General features: G+C 42.1%; 1 protein-coding gene across 2 annotated transcripts in view; it reads left to right on the plus strand.

Moving 5' to 3' along the window:
* EGF (epidermal growth factor) overlaps window positions 1-22,706 on the plus strand; it is a 186,233-nt gene that overhangs the window by 115,630 nt on the left and 47,897 nt on the right. For both annotated transcript variants that reach the window (XM_068281466.1, XM_068281477.1), the window contains one exon: window positions 9,906-10,073. In XM_068281466.1, the coding sequence (XP_068137567.1) occupies window positions 9,906-10,073 (168 nt within the window). The remainder of the gene's footprint in view (window positions 1-9,905; window positions 10,074-22,706) is intronic.

Raw genomic sequence — 22,706 nt, forward strand, 5'->3', positions numbered from 1 at the left:
CCCACTCCCCCAAAAATGGTCCTCCATTACCCCCGCTATGGCAATGCCTGTATTGAAGCTTGGTCATGCCAATAAAGCTATCTTTGATTTGATTATATTTAGCAGCCTTTATGTCAGCTTATGGGTGGTGGCCCTGCATGGAAGGTGTCAACTGTCATGTATGCTCGGGGCAGTACGATCATTAAACACAGTACCAACACTACCTCAACAATTAGTTCCTTTGCTATTGGTAATAATCACAACCTGCTACTTTCTTAGCAACAATGATTATTAGGTTCATTATCTGATTATAGATTATAGGTAGATCTAGGTGACAGAGAGCTAGAAAAAGGTATCCCTAATCAAAAATGAAAACAGATGTTACAGTCCATCCTTGAGAGCTTTATTACTTTGGCCTATTGAGAATAATCCCTCAAATGACAGTTTTCTTTGGTAAATTTCTCAGCTCGGGCAGATAACAGTGACAAGGTCTCGAATTTCTACATTCCAGACTGCTGTCCTCAACATTAGGCTGTTGTCCTTTTACTAACAGTAGAATTACTCTCAGACTCTAACAACAGCTGGGGGAAAGGCTGGTACGGCAGAAGCCCCTATAATCCTCATTGTCATCATGTCATTCATGTTCCCTATTTAAGTAGTAACTAGAGGCAAGGGAGCATACACAGACAGAAGGCATTGTTACCATTGGCCACTAAGGATTGAGGCCATTTGGAAAACATGCTGACCCCATAAACATGACAACATAATTCTGCTGGGGGGGAGGGGGGGGGTCTATTGAAGCTTACCATGTCATGACGCATTGCCACTTTAAATAGTCACTGTGGCTAATATGAGTCTAAAGCACAGACAGACAGAATATCAGTTAAAAAAATGTATTACTAAGAATGACTACTAAGCAAACAGCAAGCAAATTGTGATCTATGACAATACATGACCTGAGCAAGCGATAAATCCCCGTCGTGGATATCTATGGCATATTTTGGATGCCTCTGGCAAATATTTCCTTTCTTCTATGTGCTAAAAGAAAATATTGAACTTGAAAAGTCGCCAAACTCTATCAGCAGTTTCACAAGCTCCTCTGAAAAGACGTTGAAAGCTCAGTACAATAGATTTCATGAGAATCATAGTCTGCGCCTTTAGTTTTATTCCTAAGATCACACAGCTATGTGATGTATGTGTGATTTCTGGAAGAAATTACAGGTGGAGTAAGGCAAACCCCTGTTTTACCTTCTAGCCAAAGTAAATAAGAAATATCTGAAATAATGGGTGTGCAAAGTAAGACAGATGTTTGATTGGCTAAAATATGTTTATTGTTAGACCACAGCCTCATATATCTCCTTGTCTCATACAGTCCATCTCAGTAGCATTTTATCTTCTCATTTGTACGGTAAACCCGGTCATAGATGGGCACAATTATAAGAACAACAGGTAACAAGACCGTACTGTACAATTGCCTTACAGATCTGTACATTACTGCTTTACCCTATCAGGATGAACAGGCAAGCTGCTATTGTTATTCCCCTTTTTTTTAAATAATGCTACCTTGTTGTGTTAATTCTTAGAATTTAATAATATAAGGCACACTAAGCACTTTGACTTTAAATCTGGCTCCACATGTTGCAGATATGTTACTCAGATATTAATGCAAATAAAAGACCAGGATAACAGGCAATCTGTTGACACTTTTTTTTTTTAAAGGTAGTATTGCTGACATTCCTTATATTCTTTAGGTTTGAAAAACACCTACAATTAGCAAAACAATAATACATAGGATCCTAGTCCAAAAATACAAAACGAGATTGAACACTAATTGGAAAGTACAGTATTTTATAACACTTTACTGACTTAAAAACAAAACAATAACGAAAACATGAAAAAGTTTACAAGGTTCAATTATCCCAATTATCCTCAAGCAACTAATCAAGATATATAATGAGACAATACAAAGTTTGGATGTGTTCAATACAATTATCTTCCTAGCTATATCAATGATTTGAATTCATTTTTGAATATCTATTTTGCCATGTTTATAAACTGCTTTAATAGACCTATAATCAGGCTGTATAGTTACTATGCATTATGGAATGAGTATACATTTCCTGTAGGTGGGTATTTTAGTACTGTTGTTTTTTGTTTTTTTTTATAGCATGCCAAGATTATTGTAATAGAAAAAGCATTACAAAGTATTGTATATCACAGTAAGTAGTAACAGACGCAAGCAGCCTGAAGTACAACATATAGTAATTGTCTAAAGGTGGCCACACACGATACAATAAAATGATCCGATTTTACAGCAATTCGATAAAAACGATCGGATCTCCCGAAAAAATGTAAAGCTTTTTTTTCATTCGACTGAAAAATCCGATCGGATTTTCCATTTTTTTCAATTTTTATCTATCCGGAATGCCAGATATTTTTCTTTAATTTCTCTAAAGATTGTATGGTGTGTGTTAGATTGTCAATTTATTAATATACACACCCAAGCAATTTTCTCAGAATTTCCAATCGTTTTTATCATAATTGGGGGAAAATTGAACACAGGTGTGTGGTACATTGGTCATATTTTTGAAATGTTACAATCAGTCAGAAAAATTGATTGCAATTCTTACATTGAACAGATATTTAAAAAATTGTATGGTGTGTGGCCACCTTTAGGCTCATGTTCACAACTACTACTGTTTTAACAATGGTGGAAAGCTGTTACGTCAAATATTTTTAAGGATAAAACTAGTATTTTTGTTGGTGCTAACATAACCAAAATACCTATTTCAGTAATTGTTTCTAACTTGTCAAACAGCATAAGTCACACAGATGCCTGCAGTGGGAGGTTAACACTTTTGCAAATGATAACTGTTAAAGAAAAAACGAAGGAAAAAATAAAAAACATGTTGAAGAAAAATAGCAAACTGTATTTCTATGGAATGTGCAACCCGATGGCTTTTTACTGAGTTCTTGGTTCAATCTGCAACTGCCTAAAAATCTGCAGATGATCACATCTATGCAGCAGTATATGTCTTTAGTAATAACAATAATAACAGCATCCATAATAACAAAAACTGTATATTCTTTAACAAGAATACCTTAGCCTTAATGATAACTCCATTAGTTGTGTAGTTTTTTTTTTTTTGAACAACAGCTGACAATATTCTATTAAACCATCTTAATGACTGTAATGAGTATGCTCCCGCTTTGAAATTCTCATTATGTGACAGTTCAAGGCACACTGAGTGATGTGGCTTTTACTCTTGACATAGCTGTCAGTGCTGTTACATACCAAATATGTTAATGCTGTTTTAAATTGTTTGTGTATTTATTTATATCGCCATGAGAGCCATCTCAAGTCAGCATAATGATTATGAATATGATATCCGAAAACAGATTAATTCAGACTAAAATAAGCCAATGCTCTTTACATTGATGATGTGGACAGTCCAGGATACTTTATAAACAGATAAAGTATCTCACAAAAGTGAGTACATCTCTCACTTTTTTTTGTAAATATTTTATTATATTTTTTCATGGGACAACACTGAAGATATGACACTTTGATATGATGTAAAGTAATCAATGTACAGCTTGTATAACAGTATACATTTGCTGTCCCATCAAAATAACGCAACACATGGCTATAGTGTCTAAACTGCCGGCAGTAAAAGTGAGTACACCCCTAAGTGAAGACTGTCAAAATTGTGCCTGATTAAACATTTTCCTTCATGCTACTTGTTAGGGTTATAAATTCATGGCAGAGAACTCTCTGAGAATCTGAAAAGAATTGTTGCTCTACATACAGATAGCCCAGGTTATAAAATGATTGCAAAGACCCTGAAACTGAGCTGTGGCACGGTGGCCAAGACCATACACAGGTTTAGCAGGAAAGTTTACGCTCAGAACAGTTATTGCCATGGTCGATCAAAGAAGTTAAACATACATGCTCAGGGTTAAATCCAGAGGTTGTCTTTTGTAAATAGATGTATGAGTGTTGGCAGCATTGTTGAAGAGGTTAAAGGGGTGGGGGCAGCGGCGTAGCAATAGGAGATGCAAAATTAGGGGCCCACCTTCATCCATCTTATTATCTTTTCATCGGTGCTCTGCTGATCATGAACACCTCTGTATGTGCATTGAATAGTGGTAATCCTTAACAAACTGTTTACAATTCTCTGACACTGCAGATGTCCTTGGTAGATTTTGGGTCTCTATATCATTAGAGCGCTTGGGGCCCCATGTAAAACTCACACCAGGGCCCCATGCTTCTTAGTTACATGTGTGTGTGTGTGTGGTCAGTCTGTCAATGCTCAGACCATACGTACGTGTGTGTGTGTGTGTGTGTGTGTGTGTGTGTGTGTGTGTGTGTGTGTGTGTGTGTGTGTGTGTAGGGGTGTGTGTGTGTGGTCAGTCTGTCAGCGCTCAGCCCATATGCCACACACTTCACCAAATTGGTCTGCATGATTGTTGTCCCAGACGGAAGCATCTTCTAAAGATGATGCACATGAAAGCCTGCAAACAAATATTCTGAAGACAAGCAGATTAAAGGACGTACGAGGCCAAAGGAAAAAAAGAAGTTCAGTACCTGTAGCTAATTTGAATGCACCATCCGCGCCTTCCGTGTAGTTTCGCCGGGACCCCGCTGCTCAATATCCCCCCAGGCCGGCTCCCGACCCCACAGCCCGGGTCAGGCTCTCATGCCACCTGCAAAATGTCTGCCCGAGCTGGCCGTGGCTACACAGTCTGCACAGACGCGAGTGCAGCTCTAGGGCCTCCCCCCGATCCATGCTACAGGAGACAGCCTGCAGCGTGGATCGGGGGGAGGTCCTAGAGCTGCGCAGCCCCACTCACGTCTGTGGAGACTTGCGCAGCCACGGCCAGCTCGGGCGGACATTTTGCAGGTGGCATGAGAGCCCGACCCGGGCTGTGGGGTCGGGAGGCAGCCAGGGGGGATATTGAGCAGCGGGGACCCGGCGAAACTACACGGAGGGCGCGGATGGTGCATTCAAATTAGCTACAGGTACTGAACTTTTTTTTTTCCTTTGGCGAGACTACACGGAGGGCGCGGATGGCGTCCTTCGTGCATTCAAATTAGCTACAGGTACAGAACTTTTTTTTTCCCTTTGGCCTCATAAGTCCTTTAAATACATGAATTAATGGAACAGTAGTTCATGTCCTGCGGTCTGATGAGACCAAGATAAACTTATTGGGTTCAGATAGTGTCCTCTGGGTTGTGGCAACCAGGTGAGGAGTACAAAGACGAGTTTGCCCACAGTCCAGCAAGATCAATGAAGTGTTTTGGTTTGGGGCAGTATGAGTGCTTCTGGCACTGGGGAGCTACAGTTCATGCATGAAAACACGTACTGTACTGTGACACACTGAAGCAGAGCATAATTTTCTCCCTTTTGGGCTGCAGGGCAGTATTCCAAAATTATACCAACCGTAAACACTCCAGGACAACCAAGCTAAAGAAACCAAGGGTAAAGGTGCAGGACTAGCCAAGCATGTCTCCAGACCTAAACCCTATTGAGCATATATTGAGCATCTGTGGGGCATCCCCAAACGATAGGTGGAGAAGTGCAAGGTCTCCAACATCCACTAGCTTTGGGATGTCGTCATAGAGCTGCTGTACAGGATACTACAGAGGACTAAATTGAAGATTCAATTGCTGACAAAATTTAGCAACTTTAAATGAATACATGACAGGACTAAATTTCTGTGTTTGTCTGGAGTTCATCTTTAAAGGGGCACTAAGGCTTCAATTCATCAGATAACAAAACCCCAGTCGTTAAAGAGAATCTGTATTGTTAAAATCGCTCAAAAGTAAACATACCAGTGCGTTAGGGGACATCTCCTATTACCCTCTGTCACAATTTCGCCGCTCCTCGCCGCATTAAAAGTGGTTAAAAACAGTTTTTAAAAGCTTGTTTGTAAACAAACAAAATGGCCACCAAAACAGGAAGTAGGTTGATGTACAGTATGTCCACACATAGAAAATACATCCATACATAAGCAGGCTGTATATAGCATTCCTTTTGAATCTCAAGAGATCATTTGTGTGTTTCTTTCCCCCATGCACTGAAGTTTCAGGCTGCTCTTTTCTTCCTGCAAACAGCTTTGCCCTTGTTTGTAATTCCTCAGTATGTGAAAGCCCAGCCAGCTCAGAGGACGATTTATCCAGCTGATTAGAGCAGCTTCTCTCTTCTCTCTTATCTAAATAACACACAGGCAGTGTGCATAGAGGGGCCAGGAAGGGTGAGTTCATAGCAGAACCACAACACTGAAGAACTTGGCAGCCTTCCAGACACAGGCCGACAAGTCTGACAGGGGAAAGATACATTGATTTATTACAGAGACTGTCATAGTAGAAAGTGCTGCAGTTAGCCAGAACACATTAGAATAGCTTTTGGAACTTGTAGGATGATAAAAAACAGGATGCAATTTTTGTTACGGAGTCTCTTTAAAATACCACATTCGGTATTTTACACTTCACTGTGCTAATTCATCAATATTTTCCCATGTGCGGTAGAGGTTCCTTAAGCAGGCCACTAACGGTCCAATTTCTAGTGAAAAATCGTTCGAGCGATCAGAAATTCTGATCGGATTGGTTGTAAATAATCTCAGTTGATGGGCATAATCGATAATGAACGATTATAAAAACAATCGTCCGATTGAATTTTCGTTGAACCAAAATTTGGATTTTCGTGATAGATAGGAAGCAATGATTGGTTAGTTGATGGTGTATTGAATGATTTTTCGTCCGATCAGAATTTCTGATCGCTATAACGATTTTCCGATAGAAATTGGACCGTTAGTGGCCACCTTTAAGTTACCGAACCACTACGGCTTCAATTCATCAAAGGCTGTTGGATAACAGCAGAGCAGAGCAGCTTGATATGTCTCTGTGTTGTTACAAGCTGCTACAAGCATTTTACAATAGAAGGCATCCCGACATCCCTTTAGATTTAAACATGTTATTTTTACTGTTTTTTATACTGCCTCTGCTGCTCTGAATCTGTCCATCAGTCTTTCCTAACATTTTACTTAATTGCCACAAGGTAGATGAACTTCCTGGAGACAATACAAATGCCATGCTTGGTGATTTCACCACCAGCATCTTTGCATTTTCAAACAGGGACTCAAAAGGTTACACCACCGAAAGGCATCTGGAGCTGCCTGCTCCTGTCAAACAGGGGGACATCCACACTGAAGGCATTCCAAGCTTGTTATGGACAGGGGAGAGCTGGAGATAATCACTGCACATGTTATCGAATGCTGTAACCTTGATGAATTGACATTTGGTGATATTTTACTGACCTGTGTTGAGGTAATCACCGAATAAGTCGGTAATTTATCTCCCTGCTCAGGAATGTCAGCTTCTCATGCGGTAACTGCTTTGATGAATTAACATTTTACTAAGTGCTTTTACTAAGTGCTCCATAAAGTCAGCTGTTTTCAGCATTACCGAATGCGATAATGCTTGATGAATTGAAACCTAAGTGTCCGTCCTGGCTGTGCTCACCATCATCAGCTGCCAGGTCATCATTTTCCAGGTACTCTTCAGAAGAATATGTGCAGCCTGACGTCACATCCACCTGTGTAACAAGGACAAGTTAAAGTGGCACTACGGCGAAAATGTGTTATTCTAATGACTCTGCTAACATGTAGTTACTAGGGAAGACATCCGTTTTCAAGAAGAGCTTTCTATTCCATAGCATCCTGGAAGTACTATTTTACATCATGTGACAGCTTTTTTCCAACAGTAATCAGCCTTGCTGACGTGGTAGTCCCCTCCCCACTTGGTGTGCTCTAACTGCCTTCTCCTCGGTCTCACTCTCACACACATAGACAGCCTGTTTTTACCACTAAAGCTGTGCTTTTGTTTTTAATTGCTGTTGGAATCCTGAGAGATATGTAAATAATCAGAGCTGCCCTTGATACAGGAGGCTATGAGTTCAATTTTGGGGCTTTCTTATTTAGCTGCTTGATTATTTACACACAAAAGCACACTTTCAGAGCCCTGTGTGTAGGGATGATATCAGTGATAAAAATGGATGCCTGTGTGTGTTAGGCTCCCTGCACACTGCAAATCCGATTTCCGATTCTGATTTGCGATTTCGATTTTCCCTGAATGTTATCAACAGAAAAACACAGAAAAAACGCAGCATGCAGTAATGATTAAAAATCAGAATCGGAATCGCATGTAAAAAACTATTAAAAATCGGAATCAGAATCGCATGCAGTGTGCAGGGAGCCTCGTTTCCACTATCGCAAATCCGCATGCGTCCAACGCATGCAGATTTGCACATGTATTGCAAGTGGATGGGCCTGTTTCCACTGTAGCGTTGTTGAGGTGCGTTTTTTTCAGCGGTGAAAAAACGCACTAAAGAGCCGCAGAATACACCTGCGAGTGGAATGCATGCGAATCGCATGCAATGTATTTAATAGGGAAATCGCATGCGATTTCCCCATGCGTTTTTTTGCCGCGAATTCGCATAGGTACCAATGTAAATTCACACAGGCAGGGACATGGTTAAAATCGCATATACCCTCACCTATGCGAATTCGTGGCAAAAAACGCACGGGCAATCGCATCCGCGTGCAATTTCATCAGCGTGAAATCCAGGCGATTCTGCACCGCAATAGTGGAAACGAGCCCTTTAGAGAGATGCAGGGGAGAAGGCAGTTAGAGCAGACCAAGTGGGAAGGGGACTACCACATCGGCAAGGCTGCTCCCTGGCGGAGAAAAACTGTTACATGATGTAAATTAGCACTTCCAGGAGGCTTTGAAATAGGAAGTTCTGCTTAAAAAGTGATGTCTATTGTAGTGTCTACATGTTAGCAGTGTAATAAGAATACTGTAACATATTTTTGCCATAGTGCCACTTTAACTTGTCCTCATTGCGCAGCTGGATGTGACTTCAGGCTGCATATATTCTTCTGAAGCATACCTGGAAAATGACGACCTGGCAGCTGATGGTGGTGAGCACAGCCAGGAAGGGCACTTTTCCATTCATAAAAGGTGTCAGAGTGCTGATGTGTAAGATCAGACTGTGCGCTCATCGTTTGTTTCAGCCAGACTTTATGAAAGCGAGCCATGGAAAAAACTGCTAATGCCTCTGAAACAACAGCAGGTAGCGCGGGATTAGGTTAATCTTCCCCAAATATGTTTTTATTTACAGTATGTTCAGGTGTATCATTTATGAGTTCTTTCTCTTGTGAGCTTATCGTGTCATTACACTGTAGTCCCTGTGCACGTTCTCCCTAAATAGACAATAATGCAGCAGTGAGTCATTGTTGTTCTACGCGCTCATAACTGCATTGCAATCCTAATCTTTTATAGTGTTAGGAGGATGGAATTAGAAGAGCCACTTTGTTTTGATACCCTTCATGGATCGTACTGTATTTCTGGCCCAGACATAAAGAATGGAAAAGGGGAAGAGAACTGCTTTAGATGCCTTGATGTAGCATAATGGAGGCTTTAGTGTGCTGACAATCTAATCTGAGAATACTTGTGATGAGTCCAGATATCCAGGCTTGGCAGTGCTGTGTGTAGAGGGAGTGTCCTCGTTCATCTTCTTTGAAGGCCCTGGCTTAAGCACTGGCTCATGTTCAAAGTGGAAAGCATTCGCTTGTTAGAAGCGCAGCACTCTTTTATTCAGCCTTTAGTTTAAACGTAGTCTCTGCTTATCGTAAAACATGCACCAAATTATGGGACAGTCGACCAGACACCTGACTATAATAAAACATAATTCTGCTCCCAAGCTGTCTATATTTACTGCTTGATCCTATTATACACATAATGCCCCTTATAATAAGAACAATAATAGAAAAGAGATTCAACTTGTGAAGCTCAATAATGACTAACTTAATGACTGCATAATTAGTTTAAGATGAAATTTTGATGCGTCTTTATGTTGCAGCCATTGCAGACATCATGTTGGAGCCTAGAAAAGATGTGGCTGTCAGCAACGCAACTACACCTAATCAGTCCTTCCTACACGGCCCGCTAAGTACCATGTTCTATGGGAGTGTTACAAGACAGAATGCCCACAGCAGCAATGAGCTGGTCACTCATATATTTCTATCAGGTACAGTACTTTACAATTCAATATTTCATCTATAGTATACACCTGCTAAACTGCAGTCATCAGATATTTTTTTGATGTTTAATATCTAATGAATGTGCATTTAAAATCAAAATTAGAATGCATTTTCAGGGTGGCTATACAATTATTCAAGCCATCATCAATCATTATAGAAAACTTTTATAATATTTTACAAGTTGTTGCTATGGTTTATTAAATTAAATGTATCAATCTGATTCAACTCGATACTTATTCAATCATTGGCCTCTATTCAATTCATTTCTTCTTGATCATTTTTCATCTTCTGTTTAAAATAACTTTTCAACACTCTGCAATTGAAAAAGTACCAAAACGCAGGTGAAAAAGTAGTGTCAAAATTATTATGAGTATTTTCTTGCCTTGCTGGGGGCTTAAAGTGCATTTTATTGATAAGGGGCCTTATTAGATTCACCTTTTCTTTTCTCCTAGGACCTAGGTGATACCTGCACACATGATCAAAAATGCCTTTTAAGCCACCAGCAAGCAAGAAAATACTTAAAATAATTTTGGCAGTACTTTTCACGTACTTTTTGGTATTTTTTTTACACTGCAGAGTGCTGAAAAGTTATTTTTTTTACCAGAAGATGAAAAATGATTTCCTAGAAGAAAATAAAATGTAGGGGAAAAGGGTCAAGGCTTCCTTTTTAGTTTTATGTTAAATAGGTTAACATCATAGTGATAGTTTTCTAACTGTTTTGAATAATGACTAAACCTGCTTTCATATAATGCTTTTTTAAATTTTGTAAAAAAAAAAAAAAAAGCATGCATTGCTCCTTCCTGTAATAAATTGATTAGAATTACTCCACACATAAACTGTGGATAGAACTAATGGGCAACCTTGTCAGTGCATGATTTTGCAGTGGAATGGGATCTGTTCTTTGTCATTTTAACTGTTTATTTTAGTTTTTGTTGTTTTCTCAGTTATTTTTCAGTGAATATTAGAAAGGTAAGGTAAAAGTAAACTTTGTAACACAGAAATGAATATGCTTTGTTAACGATCATGTGTAAAATCGTCTTTCTGGTTTCTAAACAGTGAAGTTGAGATTTCTGGATTGGATGACACTTTTGTAGGGATGTTATTTTCTCTTTACACAGCAGTGAGGTGTATATTTATTTTATTTGTAGAGGTCCATGTAATGTGGTCCGTCAGATAAACACAATGGTAGTGTGAAGATATGGTGTACCGTAGCTATTTCTGTTTATTTACAGTGAGATCAAAAACCTGCGGATAAATCCACGTACATACCTCTCTGTAAAGCCAGTGTTATTAATTAGTGAATCCGCATCTTTGGACCACCCAGTGTTCATAAACAACAATTACAAGTGCAAAAATGCAAATTTATAGTGTCTATTGTGCTTGATGTGCCAAATAAAAATCTGTAGTTAACCCCCATCTGCTATAATCACCTTCTTACGATTATCAGCCTGTGCAAAGTTATTGTGCAACTTTTTGAACTTTTTTGTCCGATCTTTGTTAACCTGAATGTTTTTTTACCTAATAAAAACAGTGTTACTTGACAGGGAAAGGATTGGTTTTAAGTCACTAATTTTTCATGATTTTTGGCTCTTTTTCTAATGCTGGGAATACACGCCTCGATTCTGAGCCATTTAGATGGCTCGATAGATCATTTCCGACACGTCCGATCTCCGCCCGATCGTTTCCCTGCTCGATCCCGCATTGAGGATAATGCAATAAGATAAGAGAAACGAGTGGAAGATAATAGAATCGCCTGCGGAATCAAGCGGGGAATCAATCGAGGGGAGAATCGAGCGAGAAAAATCGAGCCGTGTATACCCAGCATAACAAATAAAAGAAGTACATGGTCCCCGCTAAATTAAATGCAGCAGAGCCATTTAAATGTAAACCAGTAATCATTTATGTAAATGAAATGTTTTTTTTATTAACACATTAAACTGCCTGAAAGTTCCAAAGCAAATTTAGCAGATTCTAGGAAAACATGTACCTGATTATTATAAGTGCTCTGTAGCAAATGGTGTTTGATTCGGGTATGCTGTTATGAAATAGCAATAGTAGTAGTAATTATTATTACTACCCCACCAGGGTAATACAGATAATAAACAGGCATATGGTGCACACAGAAGAATTAACATATCCATGACGTAGCAAAACATTTGCTAAAATACAGGAGAGTCTCAGTTATCTGGCACAACCGGGGATCGGCTGCTGCCGGATAAGTTTGCTCTCTGGTTGCTTGAGACTCAATGTTAAAAATAGGCCTAGATAATATAGTGCTATACCCCACAATGCATACATACCAGAACTCTATATTAAATGTTGAAATACAGTAATTGAAAGTATATTAGCCATGGTGAACCATGGAACCCAGTCTTTAAGCACAGCAGAGCCCACAAACTGACCTAGAAGTTGGACTTCACTACTGAGTACTGCCAGCAATTTGTGCTGGTTGGTTGAGACTGCTGCTTAGTTATCTACTGTACCAGCATGATATGCCCATAAGAAGTTAATATTCTTAGGAGATAAAGGATGGACATTAGAGTTAAGTCATTAAGCTGTGTATAATATAGTAGTATGTGCTTTGCTGGATGGTGAAGGATTAAATAATAGCAAGTAAGTAACTGGCTAAAATAGCCTATGTCGGATTATCTGCTTGTCTGAATAGATAAACTGTATAATACAGTTGAAAATCACTGGGGCTGGCGCATGTAGAATATGAAATGTTGCTTAGAGCTAGCGCTATTCATGTCGGATGATGAGGAAAGAATAGATTTTTCCTTTCATTTACCTCAGAATTCATTCATATGACAAGGAAGGAAAAAATGATGCCATTCATAAATACTGTATTTAGATGGCTAATTGAGGTTTAGCTATATGTGGATCCTGAAACGATTATACATAGTGCTGCACGGGGGTGTGGATAGAGATCAATACTCCCCTGTGGGTAACAGCAGTTCCTGATTCACGAGATGAATATAAAATAACGGTTCTTCACTTCTCACACCTATATTAAATAGCAAAGAGATTATAAGTGCAGCTATTGAAAAAGTTTTTAGGAAGCCAATTTTATTAATATATACAGTATATCAGAATCAGAATCATTTATTTCACCAAGTACAAAGGAGTTGTACCCAGAATTGGTTCTGGCTCATACAGGTTCTGGAAGGGGGGGGGGGATTGTTTGATGGTGTGAGTAAGAGATGGAAAAATGCCTGAAAACCCGGAGCCGAGACTACGGCGCCACCAATCACACTTGGCAATCATATTATCCCAAAGCAGACATCCAAAGGAGGGGGGGTGGGGGGCAAAGGAAGGCGAAGGTTCAGCAGTGATGGCCCAGTTCTTCATGAAAGAAGCCATGAAACCAAATATTTATATATATATTATATGAGTGTAGTTGTTTCATTATTTTTGGTTCATGAGGAGAACCATGTTATAGGATGTCCTGTACCTGGTAATCTCTAATCAGAAAATGAAGGAAAACTAATGCTTCTGTCTATAGGCGCGTACACTTGCCGGATTCCTGCAACTGACGGGTCGTCAGACCCGCCTGCGGGGCGACCGTTCTGCTGACAGTTTGCCAGTGTGTACAGTCTGTCGGCAAGTTGATAAGGCTGGTTTTGACTGACCCTTTACTCCTGTACCAAATGCTCTCTAAACAAGATAAACAATAGCCTGTAGATCTACCTCAATCCTCATAAACACGGGGAGAAAAAAATCATCAGAAATGAACAATGAACCACTCCTTGTTCACATATTGTTTAAAAATCGAAAGCACAAAAGACATCTTATGTGAACGACAAAGGAGGAATCCACAGTGGTGCTCAGCATTTTGAATGACTAACATGATGGATCAGTTTGGCAGATAATTGACCATCGTCAGCAGTGTGTACAGTAATATGAATCATTTTTAAACGATGTGTCTGCAAAGTCTAAGGCACTTCGTCTACATCCTGCATCGTTTAACGATCCTATTGGTGAAAAATCATTTGACATTTTGATTGCAGTCTTTTGATATCGTTCACATCAAAACGCTCATGATCTGTTGAACTTGATCATGGAACGATAATTCATCAGTCATTTGCAACTATTCTACCTTTCAATGTGTACGTAGCTTTAGGCTTTGTTATGTTTTGTGCCTTTTTCTGTCTCTGTGAGTTTATTGATATAATTGTCTTATGATTTGCAATGACTATTCTCACAAAAGGCTTATACACGCTAAACTGTTATTAGCCAGCGTGGCTGATCCGGACCATCTTGGCTAAGATTGTAGTATGTTTACAGGTGTCTACTGAGGTCATTTAATGAGCCGGCATGCCGTATCTTTAACTGACAGGCTGCAGTCGAGTCAATTGTTCCCCTCCTTACCTTACCTGCGAAAACCACTCTTTCATTCCTGGTGCCATCATCCTGCCCTCCCTCTTCATAGACACAGAGCAGGACAAGCTGTTGCTTACTGATGCATCTGTACAGCATTGAGGTCCAGTAGTGTCCCCCTAAGGATCACCTGGTGAGCAACACAAATTGTGGGCAAATTTTGCATGCCTAGACACCTCACGTTTTCTGCCAGTTTTGAATCAATAGCCTTGATTGATTCAGAAAAAAGGGAGTAGAGAGATGATGGAACTGGAAAATTGGAGAAGGCAGGGGATCCTTCCAGACATATTTGTTGCTGAGCTATGCTAAGTTGCATAAAGTGATTGGGGTCACAAATAAATACTATATATTAAAAAAAAAAAACATTTTTCTTCTCCTACATCCTCTGTTAATCACACTGAGGAAAAATATCCATAAACTAATAATGTAGATTTGTCCTTATTTGGCCCAGCAAGGATCAGTTAAGAGTCTCTTACTGTGAAGTTATATTTGAAGGAGAAATTGTACTTTGATAATAAAATTTCCATAACTGTAGATCAGCAGTGCACAAATCCTTTTGCAGTTTCCATAACTGTAGATAAGCAGAGCACAAATCTTTTTGCATAAATCTTTTTGCAGTCCTGGTGGCATTCAGATACAATCCCTAGATCAGGGGTCAGGAACCTTTTTGGCTGAGAGAGCCATAAATGCCATATATTTTAAAATGTAATTCCATGAGAGCCATACAATATGTTTCAAAGTGGGACAGTGCGCATGTGCAGCAGAGGGCCCACGTCCCTGTTGCCATGGTGATGTGTATACAGTTGATCCCCTAGGCAGCAAAAGTGTCAGACACGTCTTCAGCTTCTCTTATGCTGGATATACACGTTGAGATTTCCCGTTCGATTCCCGGGATCGAACGGATCGAATGGATTATTTCCAACATGCTCGATTCGGATTTCGATCGTTTCTGCCGTCGATTTGCATGCTAAGTATGCCAAATCAAAGGCAGAAACGATCGAAATTCGAATCGAGCATGTTGGAAATAATCTATTCGATCCGTTCGATCCCGGGAATCGAACGGGAAATCTCAACGTGTGTATCCAGCATTAGGTTTCAGCAGCATCGGCAATTTCCCCGTGAGCCAGACAGGATAAATGCTGACCAACAGCTTGTACAATTAGCTAGCAGACTTGGGAGTTGATTCACTTTGTAGGACAAGATCCCCGCACTTTGGCCCAATAGGCTGCTTGTCAAGTGACAAACAACCTATAAGCGCGGGGATCTCGTCCTACAAAGTCACTGGACCTGACAGGGTCCAGGATGGGACAATTGGAAGGGCAGTTAGTTTTGGGGAGGCAACAGTAATTTAATAGTGCATGCGTCAGTAGTAGCATGCCTACTTTGAAAATTTTACTTGTGCTGTCACACTAAGCTGCAATGCTTGAGCAGTGTAACTTAGTGAATCAACCCCTAACTGTGAGCCAGATGTAGCCATCAAAAGAGCCACATCTGGCTCCCGAGCCATAGGTTCCCTATCCCTGCCCTAGATCAACTCTGCTGGAAACTGCCTAGTAATTATAGCTGTGGATGTCTTTCAATGCAAGGAAAGCATACAAGCCTTCTTTAAATGCAGCTATAGAATTTGTCATAACTACTTCATAGGGTAAAATATTAAAATATTCCACTTTTTATCAATTCTTACTGTAAAAAAAACCCTTCTTAAATAGATGGCAAAACCTTTTGTCCTCCATACGCAGATCATGTCCCCTTGGCCTTTGTACAAAGCCTAGGGACAAAAAGCTCATCTGCCAAGCTTTTTTGTATTGCTATCTGATGTATTTATACATGTTATTCATGTCACCCCTTAGCCATCTTTTTACCAAGCTAAATAAACCCATTTTGTCCAACCTTACATGGCAATAGAGATAGCCCGAACGGTTCGCCGGCTAATTTGTTTACGCAAACCACGCGCGTTTGCGTTCACGGCGAATCGCGAACTTTATGCGAGTTTGACCCGCCCCCTATACTACATCATTGGGCTAAACTTTGACCCTCTACATCACAGTCAGCAGACACATGGCAGCCAATCAGGCTGCACTCCCTCCTGGAGCCCCCCTCCAGCAGCGTCGGCCATGTTCTCACTGTGTGTGCTGCAGTATTAGTGAGAGAAGGGAGGAACATTGGAGAGATAGGGAAAGCTATAGTTAGGAGGTCTGTTAGCTTGCTTCTTGCTGATATGTGTTGCTGAAAAGCACCACCAAAACAGCTCTTTTGAGAGCTAATGTTCTTGTGATGTGTTTTTTTTTTTGTGTGGCCCACTGACACTTGCATATACAGCCCTGTCTGTCGCAGCTGGCCCTTGCTAATTGCTATACTGTGCCAGGCCCAGCACATTCAGTGCCTACATTTTCAATGCACCTGTGTATGTGACAGCTGCACATTGTATTGTAATACCAGTCACTGTATACCTTTCACTGCACCTGTGTGACAGCACACAGTTTTATATACCAGTCACTGCATACCTGTTCACTGCACCTGTGTGTGTGACAGCTGCACATTGTATTGTAATACCAGTCACTGCATACCTTTCACTGCACCTGTGTGACTGACCGCACGCTGTTTTATATACCAGTCCGTGCATACCTGTTAACTGCACCTGTGTGACAGCTGCACATTGTATTGTAATACCAGTCACTGCATACCTGTTCACTGCACCTGTGTGTGTGACAGCTGCACATTGTATTGTAATACCAGTCACTGCATACCTTTCACTGCACCTGTGTGACTGACCGCACGCTGTTTTATATACAAGTCCGTGCATACCTGTTAACTGCACCTGTGTGACAGCTGCACATTGTATTGTAATACCAGTCACTGCATACCTTTCACTGCATCTGTGACTGCACATTGTATTATCCCAGCAGTCAGTGTATACCTTTCACTGCACCTGTGTGACTGCACATTGTATTATACCAGCAGTCAATGTATACCTTTCACTGCACCTGTGTGACTGCACATTGTTATACCAGCAGTTACTGCATACCTTTTACTGCACCTGTGTGACTGCACATTTTTCTACCAGCAGTCACTGCATACCTTTCACTGCACCTGTGTGACTGGCTGCACAATGTTATACCAGCAGTCACTGCATACCTTTTACTGAATCTGTGTGACTGCACATTGTATTATATACCAGCAGTCAGTGCATCCATTTTCACTGCATCTGTGTGACTGCACATTGTTATACCAGCAGTCACTGTATACCTTTTCACTGCACCTGTGCGACTGCACATTGTATTAGTCAAGTCAATGCATACCTGTCACTTCATTCCCCCAATATGGACAAAACAAGAGGCACTGCCAGAGGCAGGCCACCCGGCAGGTCTGTTTGAGGTCATGCGTCCATGGATGTCACGTGGGATCCTAATAGATATGACAACAAGGGGGACAGTTCAGAGGGGGAGTCAGAGAGGAGTAGGAGGAGACAAGTTGCTGAAAGAAGCAGGGGGAATTCATCATCAGAAACAGCTTGTGGCAGTGTCCGGTGGCATGTATCACCCCCTATGGACAGCCAGCCAACATGCCCTTCAACGTCAGCTGCTGACGCCATCACCAAAGTGCCATCATCCCAGGGCTCAGCGGTATGGACATTTTTGTGTGTGTCTGCCTCAGATGAGAGCAATGCCATCTGTACTTTCTGCCACCAAAAATTGAGCCGTGGAAAAACCAAGACCCGCGTAGGGACAACTGCCTTACGAAGGCACATGCTGAAAAAGCACAAACTGCAATGGGAAGATCACCTGAGGAAAAGCAGCACACAAAAGCAAAGCCACCCTCCTTCTCCTCTTCCTCCTTCAGGTGCAGCATCTTCAGCCGCTTTCTCCCTTTCACCTTAACAGCCACCCTCCTCCACTCTGCCTCTCACCTTGAGCAGTTCCTGCTCCTCTGCCCACAGCAGCCAGGTGTCCATGAAGGTAGAAGCCAATGTCTGCCAGTCACCCCTTTGCCCGGCGTCTGACAGTTGGCTTGGCGGAACTGTTAGCTGGCCAGCTGTTACCATACCAGCTGGTGGACTCTGAGGCCTTCCGAAAATTTGTGGTGATTGAGACACCGTAGTGGAAGATACCAGGCCGCAATTATTCCTCAAAAAAGGCGATACCCAAACTGTATCATGAAGTTGAAAGGCAAGTGGTGTCATCTCTGGCACACAGCGTTGGGTCAAGGGTCCATCTGACCACGGATGCCTGGTCTTCAAAGCACGGTCAGGGCAGGTAAATTACTTATACAGCACATTGGGTCAACCTGGTGACCACTGGCGGCAACCTGGGAGTACATGGCTGTGCAGCGGACCTAGTTGTGACACCTCCACAGCTTGCAGGCAAGCCTGCTGCCACCTCCTCTCCTTCTCCTCCTACTGCTCCTGCTACATCCTCTTCACTGTCATCTTCCGCCTCCTCCTTGGTTAAGTGGCAGTGCTACTCTACTGGTGCTGTGATCTCCTCTCCAGCTACACACCCCAGCTCCCCAGGGCCTATGCTGCATGCCAGGTATGACGGTGTCACGCCATCTTGGACATGTCTTGCTTCAATGCCGAGAGTCACACTGGAGCAGCTCTACTGGCAGCTCTGAACAAACAGGTGGATCAGTGGCTGACCCCGCCCCAACTAGAGATTAGCAACGTGGTGTGTGACAACGGCAGCAATCTTATTTCGGCTTTGAGTTTGGGGAAGTTGACACAAGTATCCTGCATGGCACATGTGCTGAATCTATTAATTCAAAGATTTGTGTGTAAGTACCCAAGCTTACAGGAGGTCCTGAAGCAGTCCAGGAAGGTGTGTGGGCATTTCAAGCGTACCTGCACGCTTGGCCGATATTCAGCAGAGAAACAACTTGCCGGTGAGGTGCTTGATTTGCGATAGCCCGACTCACTGGAATTCAATGCTCCTCATGTTTGACCACCTGCTACTACAGGAGAAAGCCGCCAATGAGTATCTGTACAAGTAAAAGATCATGCTCTGGGGAGCTGGGTTTGTTCTGCCCCAAGTACTGGACACTAATGCAAAATGCCTGCAGGCTCATGCGGCCGTTTGAGGAGGTGACCAACCTGGTGAGTCGCAGTGAAGGCGCCATCAGCGACTTGATCAGATATCCTTTCTTCCTGGAGTGTGCCATGCATAGAGGGGTGGATCAAGCTGTGGAGGAGTGTGAACAGGAAGAGGCGGAAGAGTGGGAACAATCATCAGCAGAACCAGATGTTTTCTCAACTCCTGTAGCAGCACAGAGGAGGGGGGGGGGGAGGAGGAAGAGTCGTGTGTGGAAGAGGAGTCAGATGTGGAAGGTGTTTTTTTTAGGAGGAGGCAGAAGAAAAACCACAGCAGGCATCGCAGGGGGCTTGTGCTGCTCACCTTTCCCGTGGTATTGAGATGAGATGGATAGTACGTTGGCATCCAACTTCGTGCAGATGGCGTCTTTCATGCTGTCCAGCCTGTTGAAGGACCCCCGTATAAAAAAACTCAAGGGAGATGACCTGTACTGGGTGGCAACGCTACTAGACCATTGGTATAAGCACAAAGTGGCGGAGATGTTACCAAATCACCAGAAGGCAGAAAGGATGCAGCACTTGCCCAACAAGCTGACAAGTATGCTTTACAGTGCGTGTAGGGGTGATGTCACAGCACAACGGAATAAAGGTGCCACTGCCGGTAATATTCATCATCCTCCCATGTCCACGCAGGCAAGGACAGGATGCTCTAGCGATCTCATGGTGATGTAGGACATGCAGACATTCTTTAGTCTAACGCCTCGCCTTAACCCTTCCAGATCCACCCTGCACCAATGCCTCGACCGGCAGGTAGCCGACTACCTGGCCTTAACTGCGGATGTAGACACTCTGAGCAGTAATGAACCCTTGGACTACTGGGTGCGCAGACTTGACCTGTGGCCAGAGCTGTCACACTTTGCCATCCAACTTCTGGGCAGCTGGAGGCATTCAGTATAGTGTAATTGGGATTTGTTCCTTTTAGATAAGAAAGGAAAAAACCTTTTAATCCTTTTCTGGAGTCATCCACTAGACCCACAAAAGACTAATTGTATATAGAAAGGATCATAAATAGTTCATGCAGAGTCTTTCTTGGTACAAAAACAATCAAAAAATACTTTATTGACACATATTCATTAAAAATTCCAGAGATATTCTCAATGAAAGAGGGCTCCTTTTGAATATACAAAATCTTCCAAGACAGGAATCTAACAATTTAGTGCAATACAAAACAGGCAACGACACGCTCGGAGTCCTGGTTTAGCAGCTGAATTGATTCCCTTTACTGGCCTTCAGGATTGTGTTATATACATCTGGTTGCTACAGGTGTTTTTCCACTTTGTGATGCTTCTGCCATGCATTTTCCCCAGGATTGATAGATAGTGCTTTGTGCATTGGGCCTGACGAAGGGCTTTGTGCCCGAAACGAGCGTGTCGTGTCGTTGCCTGTTTTGTATTGCACTAAATTGTTATATTCCTGTCTTGGAAGATTTTGTATATTCAAAAGGAGCCCTCTTTCATTGAGAATATCTCTGGAATTTTTAATTAATATGTGTCAATAAAGTATTTTTTGATTGTTTTTGTACCAAGAAAGACTCTGCATGAACTATTTATGATCCTTTCTATATACAATCAGCTGTAGGCATTGTCAGTGAGAAGAGAAGTTGCCTAGGTCAAAAGAGTGTTCAGTACCTCACCTTTATCAAAATAAATGAGGCATGGATCCCGGAGGGCTACTGCCTGCCCGAAGACTAAGTCAGTCCCCACACACATCCTCTCTGTCTGCACGCCGTGTGAGTGCCTGCCCCAAGATTAAGTCGGTCCACACACAGCATCTCTGCCTGCAGTCCGCTTGACTGCCTTCTCCGCCACCACCAACAAGGTCCAGGACTCCAGGTGGATTCCTGAATTTTTAAGGAGCAGCGGCCGATAACAAAAACAATAATAATGTTTTTCTGGTGCGTGTACATGCCTGCCTAATTTTTCTGGCTGCACTGCGGCTGCAACAACAAAACAAAAGGCATGTACATGTGTCAATTCCCCTTCGTGATCATTACCTTGCCGCGGTGAAGGGGCTTGCGTATCATGAAGCAATGACCGCCGGCTATATGAGTGTCTCAGGGGGCACACCTGACCCAAGATAATAAGGTTGTTGCTTCATTGTGCACAGACCAAATTCGATCACCTGGACAGTCACTGTTGTTCTGTCATTGAGATACCACAGCCCCACCATATGGGCTTGAAAACCGCCATCGCCTGCACTCTCGCCATGGTGCGCACCAGTCCAGCACGGCCATCACTACACAAACAGCTGTTTGTGGTGCGTTACACAGTGAGTTTGGTCTGTCAGTGAGTTTGGTCTGTCAGTGTGAAGCAGTACACTAATTACTCTACCAAATTGATGTATAAACATGCAATATGTTTTCAAGCACTTTATGCCTCCAATTTAGCATTGCAATGTGATTTCTGCCCTTAAAACCCTGCTCTGCACCAAATTTGTAATTTTCCCCGTGACTTTTGGCATGTATCCCACTCCGACATGCCCCCCTCCAGATGTTAGACCCCTTGAAACATCTTTTCCATTACTTTTGTGGCCAGAATTTGTGTTTGAAGTTTTGAATGTTCGCCTGCCCATTGAAGTCTATTGCAGTTTGCAAAGTTCGCAGGGTCGTGAACTTTTGCGGAAGTTCGCCTCGAGGTTCGCAAACCTAAAATTGGAGGTTCGAGCAATCTCTACTTGGCAAATGAGACCTGCCATCCCTCTGATTAATTTAGTTGCTTGTTTTTGTACTCTTTCCTATAGTGTTGCCAAAACTCCAGATTTGGCCTTCCAAGGGATTTATACAGAGAGTGGTATACTAGCATCTTGTGATTTTATTTACCATTTTATGCATCCCTGAATTTTATTACAGAAATTTAAATTTAGCTGCTGCTGCTTGGCATTGTATATGATTACTTAACTTGTTATCAACCGGTATTTCCAAGTCTGATGTTCCCAGCTGGAAGCCATTTATCTTATACAGTATGTTGCGCTACCATTGGCACATCCAAGGTGCATGACTTACATTTACACTGCTCTGTTCCAGCGCCACTCACTAGTACCTGATTAGCGGAAGTCGGGAGGGGCACTGGAGACAGAGCAGCTCAGCGGCATGTGATCCTCGCATGGAGCTCGGAAGGTGAGTTTGTACTACGACCGCTTCCTGCCGCTGACATAAATCTTT

This window comes from Hyperolius riggenbachi, chromosome 1, assembly GCF_040937935.1.
Source record: "Hyperolius riggenbachi isolate aHypRig1 chromosome 1, aHypRig1.pri, whole genome shotgun sequence".
NCBI classification, from domain to species: Eukaryota; Metazoa; Chordata; class Amphibia; order Anura; family Hyperoliidae; genus Hyperolius; species Hyperolius riggenbachi.